Here is a 15,847-nt window from a genome sequence, read left to right as displayed (position 1 = left end):
CAGTGTAATCACTTTCAAAAGGAAATTGAATGTATATTTAGAAACGAAAAAATAAAATTGCAGGGCTGTGGGGAAAGAGCAGAGGAGTAGGACAATAAAATCTTTCAAAGATGGGGTAAGTAATTTTGTATGTTTATAGAATGCTGCAGCACTGAATGTCCTGTCAGTTTTCAATGCAATCATTTTCAATCAAATCAAGTTGGCCAGATAAATGCTCCACCTGAGGTTTCAGATTTATGCCTCTTAATTCTATACTATTTTTCGTATTATGACGTGAATGTGACTTCTAAAGTATGTGTGCATATGCAGATGCACAAGACCAATTGCTGGTAAATGGGATTAGGTGGGAGGTCAGGTGTGTCAGTGCAGATTTGATGGGCTGAAGGGCCTCTTTTGCACTGTATTCTATGATATTGCATTGAAATGGTTATATTTAGGATTGTACTTTTTATATGTGAAGTAGAAACTGTGTTGGTACAAAAATATAATGTAATAAAACTTCATTCTCATCTCTCAAAATGCAATAAACCTATTGTCAGACTTTTGACAAGAGTCGTAACTGCTTGAAATCCTGCCCAAGTAAAATCCAAATGTTGTTCTTTAGCCTCTTCCAGGTCACACACGTGGTCCCTCTGAACTGAGCCAAATCAGTCTGGAAGCAGAGAAACTTCCCAAGAACCTACAGCCTTTAGAAACCAATGGTGCTGCGCCTGAAGTTGCAAAGGCTCAGGCTGATAAGTCTAGTGAAGGACTATTGGACGAGGGTATTTGCAGCGGTGACAGTGACAAAGCAGAGAGCGAGAACTCGGTGAAGACAAGCAGCTCAGACTCTGGAATTGATGATGCTAAAGTTAGCTCATGTGCAAAAGACAAATCTGAGACGGACTTGCAGACAAATGATGGGATATCAAATGCAACAGTAACAACTCCTGCACAAAGTTCAGAAGCAAACGAGGTATCGGAACAGAATTCCATCAAACAAAGTTTGACAGACAATTCCGAGACACTCCAGCCAAGAGATGTGGCAATTTCTGTGGACACTGTTGATTCAAGGAATGAAAAGAAATCGCTTGCTGAAAATGAAAAAGAAAGTAAATCTGATGAACAAATCACTCTGGTTCAAGATTCACCAACGCTCAATGGAGCAGTAGATTCCACCAACACACAGTCGAGGAGGGATTCTGACTGGGGTAGCATATCTGCTTCTGATAGCATTGACTTGAATATTTCCCTTTCAGCTGAAATCAAGGAAAGTGGTTCTCTGTCAATACGGGTAAGAAACTTTGGTCTTGACAAAATGTTTAGCATGGGTGATAAATTCGCTCTTTTACTAGCATTGACACAATCCCAATTTTGAAATGTATTGTCCTTCAATTAGGTCAGTAATAACAGAATATACTTGCAGCTGAAATTTCTATTATCATTGTGGGTCAGTTCTGTTTAGCTCTAATTTCAGAAGATTTCCCTCCACTGGACTGGATTTGAATGCTTGGGTTTCTTAGTCCAGTTGTCTTATTTGGCATAATATTGGAATTGGCATTGATGTAATATTGTCGTCGGTATGTTTTCCACATATCTGGAAGGCAGAAAGCCTGGAACCTTAACCTGCAGCTGGATTAACAATCGAGTTTTCCATTTGTATTTCAGCTGAGTAAGATTTGAAAGATCTAGAAGTAGTGTAACTAAGGGTTGATTTATCCTTTTCTGGTTGTGGGCTTTCTCCAAATGACAATGAATGGTCATGCAAAGCATCTGCTAGCTTTTATTTTCCTAAAATGAAATAGTTGCTTTGTGTAAAATAGCAGTATCTTTTCTTGCCCATAGTAAACAGAATGCAATTTTTTTGGTGTGGGTTTGCAACATGTGGAAACCAAGAGCCCCAGATAAGAACATAAGAACATAAGAAATAGGAGCAGGAGTAGGCCATCTAGCCCTTCGAGCCTGCCCCGCCATTCAATAAGATCATGGCTGATCTGTCGTGGCTCAGTTCCACTTTCCCGCCCTCTCCCCATAACCCTTAATCCCCTCTCTTATCAAGAACCCATCAACCTGCTTCTTAAAAATATTTAGCGAGGCAGCCTCCACCACTTCAACGGGCAGAGAATTCCAGAGATTCACCACCCTTTGAGTGAAGAAGTTCCTCCTCAACTCCGTTCTAAACCGCCTCCCCTTTATCTTGAGGCTGTGCCCCCTAGTCCTACTGTCTTTTTTGAGCGGGAAGAGTCTCTCCACCTCTATCCTATCCATCCCATTCATCATCTTATACGTCTCAATGAGATCTCCCCTCATTCTTCTAAACTCTAACGAGTACAAGCCTAGTTTATTCAGCCTCTCCTCATAGCTCAATCCCCTCAACTCCGGTATCAGCCTAGTAAACCTCCTCTGCACTCCCTCCAGGGCCAAAATATCCTTGCGCAGGTGCGGCGCCCAAAACTGCACACAGTACTCCAGCTGCGGCCTCACCAATGCCCTATACAGCTGCAGCAAGACCTCCCTACTTTTATATTCAATCCCCCTCGCTATGAAGGCCAGCATCCCATTCGCCTTCCTGACCACCTGCTGCACCTGCAAGCTGGGTTTTTGCGACTCATGCACAAGGACTCAAAGTGTTCTATTAATTTGAATGTATGTTGGCCACAGTGACTGAAAACTGAAAGATTCTTGAGTTTTATATCTCCCAAGTTCTTTTGCTGATAAATAGCAATCAATAATGATCAGTGACATTGTTAAATAATAAATCATCTTGTGAAGTAAATTGCATAGAATAGTAAGAAAGAAAAATAGCATTATCTGCAATCTAAACACCCCAAAATTAGTATGACTGCAATTTGTACCTTCCGTGATATAATTCCTACCTAGATCCAGGAGCTCCAAGCCAGACAAAATGCCTCAGCTGCCATCTCACATTTTAATAATGAGGAGGCAGGATTGTTATCCATTTTGAATGACTAATATAGGATGTACAAACTGGTCTCAAATGTTTTATCACCAGTCATCTTCTCCTGTGCAAAACAGTCCCATGGTTGTAAAATACATCTGACAAAAGACTTCTGGTTATACAAGGCACAAAAACTGTATTGATTGTTTGCTTGCAGAAATTTTATTTTTCGTGAAAGGTATATAATTTTAACTCTGGTTTCGGAGTAATTTTATTCATGTTTGGTCACTGACAGTGCATATTGGAAATTCACACATTCATTGTTGATTTTTATGACTTTGCAAATTGAACGATGAGCCATTTTCATTGTTGTCCAGCAATTTGAGTGAATGGGTTTCATTAAACAGACAACCTGGCAAGAAAATTTGAGGTAATTGTCCACAGATGATAAATACTCAAAACTCCTAATTGCTGGCTTCTGGCCTGATAGGGGCAGTGTAAGAGAAATGAACCCATGGCTAAACGTACCTCATGATAAAATCCATAGAATCCCTACAGTGCAGGAGTCGGCCATTTGGCCCATCGAGTCTGCACCCACAACAATCCCACCTATTCCCGTAACCCCTATCCTATCCCCGTAACCCCATTTACCTTGCTAGTCCACTGATACTAAGAGTCAATTTAAAACACCAATCCACCTAATCCGGACACCTTTGGACCGAGAGGAAATCGGAGCACCCAGAGGAAACTCACGCAGATCTGGGGAGAATGTGCAAATTCCACACAGACAGTGACTCATGCCAGGAATCAGACCCCTGGCACTGAGGCAGCAGCGTGCCATCCATCTTGCTGCCAGGAACAACTAAGATGTGTTATGTTTTTAGGAAATTCTGTCAAAATTATGATAAGGTATAAAAATAGATGTTCCATATTTACTCATGAGAGAATGCAATGAACCAGTTGAAGTGGGCTTCACTTTGTGCAATTTTAAATTAATGTTTTTGTGTATTGGTGTAGACTAACAAGGCAAACAATAAAACTCTGAAACGAACAAGAAAATTTGTTGTAGATGGCGTGGAAGTGAGTGTCACAACATCAAAAATTATTGGGGAAGACGAGAAAAAAACTGAGGAAATGCGATTCCTAAGGCATGTGAAAACATTTTTTTCCTATGAAGCTTTATATTTATTGAACAAATAGCTTTTAATAACTTCATAATCTACTTGCAACATTTTATTTCAAATTAAAGGACTTACCTTTGATCTGCTTAGGCAAATTTGTAAATGTTGTATGATGGGAAGTGTAGACTATTGGAAAAATCTTTGCAATATGAAGCTGAATAGAGGAAAGAATTGCATTGTTTTAATTCTGTACACAATTTTGGTATTTTGAAGATTAGCTATGGTTGCATTTTTCTGGCAAAGGAGAACAGAAAAATTTGGGAAAGTAAGGCTCATTCTAAAGTCACCCAATCTATCCATCGTGTGAAAGCATTGCATGATTGTTCGTTTTCCTTTTAAATTGGCAGGCGTCAGGAGCTGCGAGAGTTGCGGTTGCTTCAGAAGGAGGAACATCGGGCTCAAACTCAACTCAATTTCAAATCGCAGCAACAGCTGGAGCAAATGCTTCGCCGTTTTGAGCAGGAGATGAATGTATGATTTGTCCTAATGCCTCACTTTCCTTTCAAACGTTTTGCTGCTTTTCATTTTGTGTGATGAGACCCAAAATTCAGCTGCTCTTGGATAACTAGATGAAGCCAACTTTCCATTAGAGATAGCTAGCTGCCTGATTATACTGATCGTTTGCACAATCTGTCAGAGTTAAGCGGAAGCCCACATTTCAGTTGACGGCACCTTCATAGATTCTTCTCAGAATTGGGAAGACTGGGAAGCGTTACACTGCTGGTAGTTGAAGGTTTTTAGGCAATGGTCTATGAACAGTGTCAAAAGCAATTACAATGCTAGCGCTGTCACTAGGACCTGAAATCGTGGGCTTTAATGCTTCTGTTTCTGGGCCCCTTAATCCTTCCCAGTCTCAATCTTTGTAAAATCCACATTAAATGCACTTCAAATAATAGTTTGCAAGGAGAACAAGGTAACTTTTCATACAAAGCTTTGCACCAATTCTTTCGACTTGGAAAAATTGACAGATTTCCTTTATCTTACCCAAAAAAAAGTGTAAGTAAACCTACAAGCCACTGTTAAAGGAGAGAGAGCATCTCTGTCTTTGCCCCACGTGTTTCCAACTCACTGCCTAATGCTGGTTGGCACAGGGACTGATCCAGTCACCACACCCACCTCCAATCTCCAGCCTTGCAGCTTGCAAGGGGAGGATTTTGGGTTCAGATCAGCAGCAAGCAAAAAGTTTCTTAGCAATGAAAGTTGGTGGTGCAGCCTGGGGGTCTGCAGCAATCTATGGAGGAAAGGTGGAAGTCCTCTCTCCTGATGCCACTGCTCTCCATCATGTCACTTGCCTTTTTTTAAAAGTTGTGTAGTATTTTTGACTGTACTGTGTTTATGTATTTGTAGACTTCAGTGGCTTTGCTGTGGTCTCCTCTGAGCCGCTGCTTCACAAGTTAAAAGCATCTCACATCCCATCTCAGACTTGCACTGTCCAGTTAGAAATGACATCCTTCATACCTGCAAAGACTCGGGCAGCTGGGCATTAAAATGCCATCTTGTTATCAGGCACATGCATGTAGCCTTCATTGTGTAAATTTGCATTTTTCATTTTGTGCACAAACCCAGGCCATGCCATCTTTTTTAAAGACACGTTAAGGGTTGGTTCTACCCTTCAGCCTTTTCAAGTATATTCTTTATGAAAACATTTTTCAGAAATTATTTAGGAATAAATATTTGGAACTTTCTGTGCATTCGTGCCAGTGAGATCTTCCGGTCCCGCTGATGGCGCACCATGGCTTTCCTGGCAATGCGGAGTGCGTTCAATCCCATTAACAATGATGGGACTACAAGATCCCACCACCAGTCAGTGATGGTCCGCATCAGACTCCAGGGAACATGCACCAGGTTGCATGGAAAATCCTGCCCCCACTCTTCCTTTTAATTGAGTTGGCTGTCTTTCATTTCTGACAGTTATTCATTTCTAATAATAAATGCCATCTGAACAGTTGATTGCTTCTGGCCATAGGCGAAGAAGAAGTTCTTTGACACGGAGTTGGAAAATCTGGAAAGACAGCAAAAGCAGCTGATTGAGAAAATGGAACAGGAGCACACAAACCGGCTGCGCGATGAAGCCAAACGTATCAAAGCTGAGCAAGAAAAGGAATATTCCAAGTTCATTGACCAGCTGAAAGCCCAGAAGAAAGAGGTAAAGATTAATAAATTACAATCAAGTGCCATGTCAAATTGAAAGCTTTCCAGCGAGCCTGCACTGAAATTTTGTTCAAGCTTGAAATGTAATTGGAATGAGTTACATTTCTAACGTGTGTCTGAGATGATTTATTGATTGCTGTTATTTAGAATAGGAAGTTTAATCTATCCTTGACCTCTGAGGCTGCCTTTCTCTTTAATTGTTAAGTTAATCAAAAAAAGGCGAAGCGAAGCCCACAAGTTACTTAAAGTCCAAATGCAGACAGCATAACTCGTGAGCTTTGGACTTTGGGTTTAAATTTTTGCTTATATGGACTGAGAATGTGGTGAACTACGTACTGAAATGCTCTCTGCTAGATAACTTGTTGTCTTTTGGTTACTTTGTTTCTGATATTTTGCTGATTTCATTCTTTTTCTAACCTTCTACCTTCTAGTGTAAAAACAAAATGTTAAAAATGTACAGGATGTAAGGATTCCTATTAAGATTTTGATGTGTACATGGTCATGTATGTTTGATCTTTGTGCCTGTAAAGTATTGTCATTTCCTTTTTAAAAATAGTGAATGAAACACTTAGTTTAACGACAGTGTTACCCCAGGGTTGCAGATCACATGCACATCTTTACCAAATACCAACTCTAGTCACTAAAAGGTTATGTGTTTGCAATTCTTGTGTTTTCTCGATGCTTAGGTGCCCTATATCAAAGATCTACAATTAGATCAACTATTTGCCCTGTATCTCTGGCAGTGTCTCACTATAGCTGGGCTATTTTAATGTGTATAAGAGCAGCATACTTTGTGATTTTTCCATCCTCCTTTGGAGTACCAGACCACCACATGTGATCATATGCCTAAACATGTAGTATATCAAACATCAGTGTGAGGATAGTTAGCATAACACCTCCTGTAAATGTGTTATGCTTGTAACTATTTAGATGTTATTAATTGGGAAATGTTAAAGGAGATATGCAAACTAATTATTGTAACCACCTTAATGCAGTAGTTGTAATGAAGCTGATCACATGTTTAGATATTTGTTCCATGTTGGCAAAGATTTCATCTCCAACAATAGCTCACATTGAAGGATGTGAGATGGTTTGGAATGGGTGGGGTGGGGCGAAGAGTACACTAAGAATGTGGCACCATAAAGCCATTCACCTCCCAGTGGATGTAGCCAGTCATCCTTGGCTATGCAGCTTGCGGTACAGTACCAAACTCCTATGCTGGTTACCCCAGTCAAAGTCCTAGTTGTGGTTGGAGATGGAAGATTTTTTTAAAAAAAATCTCTCATTGGTAAATACATGGCAGACTTTAAATGAGATGTTTCACAATAGCAAACAGGACAAATGGTAAGTGTTGTATATACGCTGTGGAAAAAGTATACTATTTGTACTGCAGATAAATCCTACTTAGGGCATAGTAGAAAGGTGGGAACCTCTTTGGATGCAAAGCGAGCAACATTATTAATCCATTTATTAAGATTGAAGCTTTCTTCCAAGTCACACAGATATCCTACTTCTGTCCCATCTTCAATCGTACACGACAAATAGAAATACGTAACATGTACAGCACAAGTGGGCCATTTGGCACAATTGGTCTAGGCAGTCATTTATGCTTCACACAAACCTATCCCACTGTAATTCACTCTTAACTCTGGCCCATATTCCTCTATTCCCTTCTCCCTTTATGCAGCAAACCTTCCCTTTAAAATATTCTAATACAATCTTTGAACTGAATTCTGCATTCTGACCATTCTTGAACAAAGAATTACTTATGGCAGAGAAGATTCTTACACCTGAAGAGGCTCTTTTAACCATTTCTGTGCTTCTGGACACAATGCAAGTGAAGGCTGGTTTGGTCTGCGATTGTTCACTCATTTCTTGCCTCCAGCTTTTCTTTTCTTCCTTCTTTCTCTAGTATCATATCACTGACTGATATCATATCGTACTATTGATTATTGAGCTGCAAGCAAGTTGTCCTAAGCACACTTCCATCCTTCTTGTGGAAGTTGAGACGCAAAACAACATCTCTGGTTTTGTTCATTTTGACAACTTTGAAAGTGGAATTCATTGCCTCCCTTAATCTGTGCTTCTAATAACTTAGATGTACGCTGTGGCTGATTACTGCTAGATTTATCTCCTATTTGCTCCAACCACTTCAACTCTCTCCAACTGCGATACACTACAGGCTTTGGCTCTTCACTTAGCTTTCTGATGTTTTTTTTGGTGAAATATGCCCATATGATAACTAACTGTTCAAGTGTCAATAGAATGCTTTTGGGGTGAAAGAAATCAGAAGTTTATTCAACCTTCAATAAGATTCAGAGTGTTTTCTTTAATTGGTTGAAACTTACCATTAAACAGTTTTTTAATGATTTGCAATTGAACACGCATTGAAGAAAGCTATCAATTTATAGTGTGTACTTTGTAATAGAACTGAGATGGTGAAATGCTTCCTTTTTAGGAGGACACAAAGGGCAGGATTTTATGGCCTCGCTGGTCCTGAAACTGTAAAATTCCACCTGATGTCAATGGACCTTTTTGTGGCTCGCCTCTTGCCCGCTCTGATTCCCGCGGCAGGAGGGGAGTGTAAAATTCTGACCCAAGTAAATTTTTTGATGCATGAATTTTCTGCAGGACTTGCATCCTTTCCAAAAAAGGGGAAAAATCATTTTTATTGTATTTTATTATGGGTTCCAATTACTCCCATTGGTGCATCACTGCAAAGTTAGGTTTAATGCAGCTCCAGCACATGGGCGTGTGATTGCTCTTGGGTGGGGGAAGTGGATGGGCATGTACCATTGTGCACCCTCCCAACTTTGCGACATGGGAGGTATAAGTATTGAAGGGTCAAACGAAGGTTAGAAAATCTTCTGCGATCTTTTGAATTTCCTGAGCCCTTACTGAACTTATCTTCCTGTCTGCAGTTCTACACGGGCAGTGTAACTTAAGTGTTCCCTGTGAAGGCACTCTGAACTACAATTTAATATCATCTATAAAGCAATTGAAGATCAAAATACGTTTTACAATTTATTTTACTTAGCCACAACTAAATAGCAAAACAATAAGTATGCATCGGCTTCAGACATAGCTTGGGCATTCTTGTTCTTGATCCTGAAATCTCTGCATTTAATGCAGATTATTAGATTAACTGTTAAAATATGTACTTTCTTGTTGTACATTAGGTAAAGAGTGAAGTTGAAAAACTTCCCAGAAACCAACGCAGAGACAGCATGAAACAAAAAATGGGAGAATTTGCACAGAAGAAACAAACACAGGTAGCAGCAGTAAATAGTAACAATGAATTAGAAGGGCCTAAAATTGAATTAAGTAAGCTGCTTCCAGCCATTCTTGAGTTGAATTGGCCAAAATCCATTGGATTCTTTTTCGTCTCTGTCTCAGCCACTGATAAAAGTTCTTCATTTGCTTTTTTAATACCACTTATTAAAGAAGAATTGCATATGGTGACTAACTCTGCAACAGATCTAACTTGCTCTATAGACCTGGGCACCTGGGTATTCTTTCCTAACAAGCCTCCTTCACCCCCACTCCCTGTTTCCACCCCCGCCGCCACCAAAAACAAAAAAAAAAGTTGTCTTGTCGTCTCAACCTTGAAATATTTATCTCCCTTGATATTTCAGATGGCTTGGTTTTATGGAAAGAGCCAAAATCATTTTAAGTTTGAGTTTGGTTCTGGTCCACCTTTCCCTGCTGAAGTTGATAGGCTTAATGTTGCAGTTCAGATCTTGACTCTATGAAACATATTGTACTGAAGAAGGCTGCCTTTTACTTCAGTCATCTGGAAGACCTGAACTCAATGCAATTAAAAGATAGATCAGAAACAACCCTTAATGATATCACTGAAATATTGGATTCTTGGCTTGGCGACCCAAGTTTGAATCCTGCTCTTCATAACCTCCTTGCTTATGCTTTTCTATGTGTGGTATATGTGTATTGTTGCATTAACAACAACAATGGTGATATCTGTGGTGGGGTGTTACAACAGCTAACAATTGGTTTTGGACAAACTTGACTGTGGAAGTTGGTTTTGGGGATCACTTATCTCTGTACACTTGAATGTTTAATTGCATTTGGAGAACTGATATATTGCAGATACATTTCTACAATGGACAGCCTTGTGTTTTGAGGTATGTTTAAAAGTTATGCAGTAATCCATTGCTCATCCATTTAATTTCATGTATTCTTTCATTGTGAAACATCCAGGTTGAACTGAAGTTTACAAATAATGAAACAAAACTGCCAAGGATACTTTTGTACATTTAATTGTATTTCACAATCTATGGATGGCCTGAAAAGATTTTGAGACCGTGTTTGAGCTGAAGGCAATGCGTGAAAATCACATTTTTGGGGGTGTAGAATGGTGGGGTCTTAAGAGTAGATCTTGTATGCCAGGACGACTTGAAACACAACTTGTTTTAATGTAAAGCCTTGAAAATGTGGTGAAGATTTCTGCCCTAATTGGGATGTATAAATTCTAGATATTGGTAATAAATCCAGTAAATTCAGGACAGGAACCTGATGTTTATGTCAAGTTTAATTATAAATATTGATTATGAATAGTTGCCACTATGCCATTATGTAAGCTGAGGTAGCAACCACAAAGCTCATATTCAGTACCTTCTGGTAAAGTGTGAAGTTCAGTCGAAGAAGGTTGATCACTTGAGGTGCCACCTGAGAAAAGGACTGAAAACTGCCAGTTTGTCATTAAATACTCAACACCAATGCCTTGGAAAGATGACAACCTGTCACCAAAATGCAGAATGGTGTGCACAAGATTCCAGTTCCACATTGTGGTTGATGCTTAATACCCTGTTTATACATAGTGCCGCTTCAATGACTAAGAAAGAAGTCCATCAAACAGCCTTACTCATAATGAGGGAGGAGGTCTGTTTCAATTCTTCTTTACTTTTCTAACAATTTTTAACTTCTCATCGATGAAGCTTTTAAATCCCAGCTTCCTTACCAGATACTAAATATGTAATGTTATTTTAAAGTGAAATAGGACATTTTTCCCAATAGGTTGCTGCAGCAGTGGCCAACCGTACTAGTATGTGAGCCACCTTTGCTTTCAAGGAGCGCAGTTCATCTTGTATCTGTTATCTTAAGATAATGATCATGCAGTGCAGCCAGCAAAAGCAGTGTATTTTCTTACTGTTGTGTGCTTAAAATCCAGCTTCATGTTCCACACAGTCTGTGTTGTCAAATTTTGCTGTCTTTTCCTTTTCAGTTTTAATTTTATCTCCTTGACTGGGGTTTTAAGATTTTCATCATTCAGAGCTACTACTGCTTTCAGTTTCTGTTATGTGGTTACGTTTCATGATGTCTTTGCATATTAAGGATGCACCTAACTACATTTCTGATAAGATATCTGACACAGATAGATGTCATCTTTGATGTGCTAATTGGAGGTCTACTTAGAGTTTTACCTTGCTTTTCAATGGGTGAAGGTGCTGATGAAACTGTGGTTTTCATGTGTTTCTGCTTCTGTTGTATTTTTAACCAATTTTCTTTTCAAAATGAACTAAAACTTTGAATCACTTTGCTGGTGTTTCAGTTCAACCGTAAGATGTAAAATTGCTAATAAATTTACTAATCTCACTTTTTCTCAAACTTTGATCAAAACTAGCACTGGAGAGTTCCAGTTGAGAGCCATTTCCTCTGCCTCATTGGAGGGTGAATATTGTCCTTGGAACTCATCAGCATATCTATAGCATGAAAGTGGAACTTTTTTTTAATCACGGAAATTGGCACGTAACTGATTTTCAATGGTTTAATCATCAGTATCCACACATTTCATGGATAGTTTATGCTTCTTCCAAGGGGTATCTGCTGAAACGATTGGCCAATCACTTGACTAGTTTTCTCTCCCTAAACCTCACCATGAAAAAGCCTAACTCAAGTACCTGCCTTTATACAGTAAGGCACTGGGCACAGATTGCACTATCAAAATGTAGGTGCAAGAGGACCCAATTCCTTATACCATTATTACTGTGCTCTCAGATCAGAGGCTTATTTCTATTTGTAGGAAATAGACAGCTTATCTCTCTCGTAAGGAAAGAGACCATCTATTATTGATCAGAAATGCCATTTTCATTTCCATCTTTGTGACAACCATAAAGGTGGTTTTTGAAGCCACATGATTCAGCTCTGGCTACTTTTCAAATCTTTTTTGCTGAAAAATCATCTTTTGAAGTTCTAGAATTTATTGCATTTATGATCCCACTGAAGTCTTGCTATGTGTTCATAGTCTCCTGTGTGGTAACCTTATTTTGGCTGGCTTGTGATGTCTTTGGTTTTTCTTAAATAATTGTTAAGAACATAACATATATTGAATGAGAGCCCCTCATACATGTTGCTCTGCAAACTTTGTGCTATTTGTTCTCTGGATGGGCTAGAGATAATCCACCAATGTCTTCTTAGAGAACCTTAGGTAAATCTCAAGATCAGTAGATTCTCAACTCTGAAAGTTTAATTAGCAGAACACATTGAACAGTTGCTTTTGACAAGTGCCATCAGTGTGAATTACTTTGTAGAATTTGATTTATTTCCTCAATCCAGTTGCACTCTTGAACTAATTTGCCCACAATTTCCTCAGAGTAGCTGGTACCTCATTAAAAAGTTGAATCACACTCTAATTGTTTTCCAGTTTCAACTCCCAGTTTAATTTTTGATAAGCCAAGGTTATAGTAACCCTTCACTAAAATAAATTTATATTCACTTGCAACATTCCTCCCATTCTGGATCCAATTCATTCATTCAGTGGCAGTTGTGTATGAACTCTTTAACATGCAAGGAATTTGTTTTTTGTTCTGTTTGGCTTTTGTTGCTGTATTATTTGTGTTTAATGTTTGGAGTGGGGGGATGCAAATCTTTTGCTGTGGCCCACATCTAAGGTTTTTTTCCTCAACTGTCTGATCCTATATCAACATTTCAGTCAAAATATTGTTTTCATGCACAAAGTTCAAAAGGCAAAAAGCTGTGACTTTGATGCAATATTTCTGATCTTGTCTTGGGTAAGCAATGTTTCAAATCATTTGCTTGAATGCAATTTAATGCCCAAAAATTCCTTTTGTTAAAAAAAAATCTGCAAAATGCTTGGAAAAGGATGATTTTTGAAATGGCACCATTGATCATCAGGGCAATTAATGTTGGACTTTTTCTTGAATCTGCTTTGCCTTTAGATATCTGTAATACTCAGTGTCTATTCAGATCATTTTGTTACCAGCTGCTCCTTTCTATTTCTGTTCCAATATGCTGATCTGCCATTGCCAGGGAACTGATGGCATAGCAAAGGCATGTTTGAGGCAGAAGAATTATCTGTGATAGGAATTTCAAATAGTGCATTGTCAAATGGTGCAAACCTGTTGACTTATTAATTGTCTTAATAATTAGATAAAGGCATCATAATGAAGTTACCAATGGCTTATCAAGGTAGTTATTTAAATCCACTGAAGCATTTGTGCAACTTTCCAGGAGCAGGACTTTCAATCAAAACAGCACCAAGAGCTGGATATGGCATTGAAAAAAATAATTGCACAGAACAAGAAGGAAATTTCTGACCAGGAGAGGGTGTGCCTTGCAAAGAAGCAGCAGCTAATGAGAGGTGAGCAAGCGGCTTTCTTGGAGTCACAGTTTGATGTTTGAGTTTTCATAGAATCCCTGTAGTACAGAAGGAAGCCATTCGGCCAACCAAGTCTACACCAGCTGCAATCCCATCCAGACCCTATTTCCATAACCCTCTTATTTACCCTGCTAATCCCCTGATACTCAGGTTAATTTAGCATGGCCAATCAACCTAACCCGCGCATCTTTGAACTGTGGGAGGAAACCCACAGACGCGGGGAGAATGTGCAAACTCCACATAGACAATTGTCCAAGCCGGGAATTGAACCTAGGTCCCTGGTGCTAAGCACTGTGCTGCCATGCTACCCCAGAAGTAGATACAAATTAAAGTGGTATTGTTGGAGAATTAATGACTTCAGATTTATTAAATATAGATACACCATAACAAATATTTCAGACTTTCATTTTGAACAAAACACACATGTAAAAGTTAGGGATGCTAGACTGATCTAAAAATCCACAATCAGCAGAGTCTTGCGTTTTTCTGTAACAATTCCAGCTGCACCAATGACTCGATGAATTTATCAGACAAATGATTAAACTATATGAACCAGACACTCCTCCAGTTCATTTGATTTGTAATATTCACCATTTTAGGTTATGGCTGCAATGCCCCCTTCTGTTAGAGTTCATCAACACTTGCGATACTAGAGAAATGACAAGTGTATTGAGTGTTCATATTCTTCCACAGGTTGAGAAACTGAGTTCAAACAATTGGGTCATCACTGGACAAGTGGCATCGAAACCGCTGAATTATTGCACAGACTTAAGCAAAGTGACCCTGCCTATTAGTCAGGCCTATGGAATGACTCAGTTCCAAGTTGTAGCTCCAATTTTAATCCACTACACCCATCTGGAATGTGATGTGCAGGGTCTTTAAGTTGTTGGTGTATAGTACTCATCTTGTCCACCCTGTGCTCGCTCCATACCCCCATTTAATGGCTGCATTTTGGATAACGGGGACAACACTTACTCGAGGCAGGCAAGAGTTCCACTGACATGTATGAAATCAAATATTGACAATCCCATTCACATTCCAACTTTTATTTTAAACTTTGAGGTGTGTGACTCATGCAGATATCAATCACACCTGGAGAGGCTGGTTTGGTAAGGCCAGAAAACTTAGATTTTGACAGTTATCTTGTGAGCCAAGTTGAGTAGGAATATTCTTCTGGGTCCCATAATACATATTGGTCAATCTATCTTTCTGATTGATTTTTAATCCATTGCCCCTTTCCACCCCTGCCAATAACCTATTGCTACCTGAGAACATTCCTGTGGGTCCCCAGAGGCAGCCTCTTGTGTTCTACCATGAGTCAGGTACACAGTGTGTTAATAAGGAGCTAAAATGACCCTGGTATCACTCTGAATCTGGACAAAACTGCCATTTGTGTTATTAGCCACGCTCAACTTTCCTGCTTGTTCCACCACATTGTCAAGGTTAAAATAAAGGTTTATTTATTTAATAATGCCCCTTAAATGAGTTAGCAAGGCAGACCATTGAGGCATGAGCTATATGCCACTGATGAAGACAAATCTTTATATAAAACCAGGCTCGTTGTCCATGCTACTGCATGAATAAGGGCCAGTTGATCATTATACGGGAAGGCTCCCCACTACCTGTGCAACTGAGTCAGTGCTTTCAAGAGTGGAGATGAGTGAATCAACAACCTAAATATGTTTTTGTACCTCTTAGATTAGTATATAATGCATTATTGATCTCCATATTATAGGAAACATATGCTGCCAGGTTGCCCTCACTGAATTCAGCTTCTGTTGTTTAACATTTCCTGAACCTGCTTCTATTTCTTGTTGCAGAAAGAGAGGCTGCCATCTGGGAGCTGGAAGAGCACCATCTACAGGAGAAACACCAGTTCCTCAAGCAACAGTTAAAGGATCAGTACTTTCTGCAAAGACATCAGTTGCTGAAGAAACACGAGAAGGTAAAATAAACTTGGTTTGTGATAGGAAAGCACAAATATTTGACCTGTAAGGACTG

The 15,847-nt window shown here is 39.3% G+C and overlaps 1 protein-coding gene across 2 annotated transcripts in view; it reads left to right on the top strand.

Moving 5' to 3' along the window:
• stk10 (serine/threonine kinase 10) overlaps positions 1-15,847 on the top strand; it is a 105,720-nt gene that overhangs the window by 77,434 nt on the left and 12,439 nt on the right. The window contains exons 9-15 of one of the 2 annotated variants that reach the window (XM_080201641.1): positions 605-1,273; positions 3,896-4,026; positions 4,407-4,530; positions 6,026-6,205; positions 9,390-9,482; positions 13,699-13,828; positions 15,667-15,791. In XM_080201641.1, the coding sequence (XP_080057767.1) occupies positions 605-1,273; positions 3,896-4,026; positions 4,407-4,530; positions 6,026-6,205; positions 9,390-9,482; positions 13,699-13,828; positions 15,667-15,791 (1,452 nt within the window). The remainder of the gene's footprint in view (positions 1-604; positions 1,274-3,895; positions 4,027-4,406; positions 4,531-6,025; positions 6,206-9,389; positions 9,483-13,698; positions 13,829-15,666; positions 15,792-15,847) is intronic. The other variant, XM_080201642.1, reaches the window with a different exon arrangement.

The sequence above is a fragment of the Carcharhinus amblyrhynchos genome, chromosome 13 (assembly GCF_965287045.1).
Source record: "Carcharhinus amblyrhynchos chromosome 13, sCarAmb.v2.hapA, whole genome shotgun sequence".
Lineage (NCBI taxonomy): Eukaryota > Metazoa > Chordata > Chondrichthyes > Carcharhiniformes > Carcharhinidae > Carcharhinus > Carcharhinus amblyrhynchos.
This window is presented reverse-complemented; position numbering and strand designations above follow the sequence as displayed.